This window comes from Hevea brasiliensis, chromosome 18, assembly GCF_030052815.1.
Source record: "Hevea brasiliensis isolate MT/VB/25A 57/8 chromosome 18, ASM3005281v1, whole genome shotgun sequence".
NCBI classification, from domain to species: Eukaryota; Viridiplantae; Streptophyta; class Magnoliopsida; order Malpighiales; family Euphorbiaceae; genus Hevea; species Hevea brasiliensis.
The window spans coordinates 42,624,201-42,626,178 of record NC_079510.1 but is presented as its reverse complement, the minus strand read 5'-3'; the positions used below and the strand labels follow the sequence as shown (position 1 = coordinate 42,626,178).

At 34.2% G+C, this 1,978-nt stretch overlaps 1 protein-coding gene across 1 annotated transcript; it reads right to left on the bottom strand.

The window, feature by feature from the left end:
- Nucleotides 1-278: 278 nt before the first annotated feature.
- On the bottom strand, nucleotides 279-1,761 carry LOC131175978 (loganic acid O-methyltransferase-like). Its single transcript, XM_058140906.1, has 3 exons — nucleotides 1,598-1,761; nucleotides 795-1,457; nucleotides 279-707 (listed from the first exon to the last, which is right to left on the bottom strand). Exons 1-3 carry the CDS (start codon nucleotides 1,703-1,705, stop codon nucleotides 360-362), a joined length of 1,119 nt encoding a protein of 372 aa, XP_057996889.1. The 5' UTR covers nucleotides 1,706-1,761; the 3' UTR covers nucleotides 279-359.
- Between the last annotated feature and the right edge of the window lie 217 nt (nucleotides 1,762-1,978).

The following is a 1,978-nucleotide window of genomic DNA, read 5'->3' as shown; positions in this document are numbered from 1 at the left end:
ACTTTGCAGAAAGATTATTTCCGTAGTTTAAATCTGTAACTTTCAAGTCACAAATTTGATCCAATATGCATTTGAAACATTGATTAACTTACAATTTTTTTTTCCTTTCATTATTATATACTATTTTTTTTTTCATAAATTTTCTTTTGTCTTATAAGCTAAAATTTTATTAACATTTTAAAAAATCAAGAAAAATTTATTAACTTGAGAACACACCATCAGGCTTACACTAAATACACTCAACTTAAGACCACAAATTTTCTTTTATTGCACACACACATATATACAATATATTATGCCATGCCTAACAAGCATTAAGAAAGCTTCACCAGCCAGACAAATTAAATTTTTAATCGCAATCATTTACGTTGAAGGACGTAGTAAGATTGAATTTTGTCCTTGTAAGCTCTTTCCATTTTGTCGAAGACCTTCGGAAGTTTATTTACCAGTAACTGCTCGAACATTTCATCCACAATTTCATTTGGGAAGTGTTTGGTGAACATTCCTTCCATTGAAGCCCTAATGTGCCTCACATATTCTTTCATATCAACGTGCGCGTCATCTGTTAGCCAAGGAGCTGGATTTGTTAGTCCTATCGCTTCAATGTCGAAATAACCATTCTTTTCGACCACAGCAGCAAATTCTCCTGGAGGAGCAGCATATATTGGCAAGTTGAAGGCATCCACTTGGTCTTCACTTATTATTCCCTGCTGACCAAAAAAAAAGACGAATTCAATAAAAAACTATCATTTTTTTTTGGCTATTTTGAAAGCAGTAGTAAGTTATTGACATACCCTTTTCGACATATCAAGGAGGGTTGATTCGAAACTACTGTACAATAGGCCATTTGCAAGTTCAGAATAAGGCATTCCATCAGGAATACTTGGCATGATAGCTATAAGCATCCCTCCAGGCACTATCTCTTCAGCTCTTGCGTTCAGGAAATTATTTAGGTCTTCAGCCCATCTTTCTCCATATGCTTTAAGTACCTCATCAGAGGCGCCTGCATAGTGAATCTTCCCTTTGTTCCACGCAGGAGAGTTCTTGTCTACCAAACTTTCTGGTACCTTAGAGAGCCAATGGAGTGCATAATTGGATTGCACAACATGGAGGGAAGATTTGGGGAATACTCGGCCATGAAAAGAACCCAGCACCCCGGCTGCAAAGTATTCCCTGTCAGGTGGGAGAAACCTGAAGAGGGTATTGAAATCATTTGAGGGTTGATCATTAAAGAACACTTGAAATTCAGGCATGGGTTCATTAGGGAATTGGGATAGATATTTCTTTTTAACTATATCTATTAGAGATTGCAAAGAAGTAAATGTATTTGGACCAACTGCGCATCCAAAATCAGCAAGACGAATTGTTCTATTGGAAGCAGATGAGAGGGATTTCACATCTAGCTTCTTGGTGATTACTTCATCGATTATATCCTTTGTGACATTTGCAGCTCTTCTCTGCCAGTGAATCAAAATTTATAATCATTAAAAATAATAAAAGCAATATATATACATAACGTAATAATTTGTCACAATTCAAATTAAAATAATATAATTGAGCAACAGAATTCAATAATTAAAAATGTAGAATAGAAAACCTGGTAGACTGAGTTTTTGAAGTAGCTGTTGGCTCCTAATCCACCGATCTCTCGGATGGGTCCTTCCACATCGTTTTTCAGTACTGTTTCTCTCACCAATGCTTCCATCTCTGAGCAGTTAATCTGCTGCGTTTGCTCAGACTATACGGCAAGGTTTATTGGGACTTTAGGTACCTTTGCACTTTCTATATAGATAGAGCCAACATAATTGTGTAAATAATATTATTATTGTCTTTATTAATGAGGTTTAGTCTGGTAATATTGAAGTCATTTTTAAGTTATGAATTCTCAAGTTTGATTCTCAATCAGAATTAATTATTATAGAAAAAAAAAAAAAAAAAATATATATATATATATATATATATATATATATATATATAT

What these genes read in the sequence shown, in the direction of transcription:
- LOC131175978 (XM_058140906.1), bottom strand. Translation starts at nt 1,705, where the DNA reads ATGGAAGCATTGGTGAGAGAAACAGTACTGAAAAACGATGTGGAAGGA. An exon ending in TCAAAAACTCAGTCTACCAG is followed by an intron (nt 1,458 to 1,597) that starts GTTTTCTATTCT and finishes ATTCACTGGCAG; the next exon opens with AGAAGAGCTGCAAATGTCAC. An exon ending in TCCTTGATATGTCGAAAAGG is followed by an intron (nt 708 to 794) that starts GTATGTCAATAA and finishes TTTGGTCAGCAG; the next exon opens with GGAATAATAAGTGAAGACCA.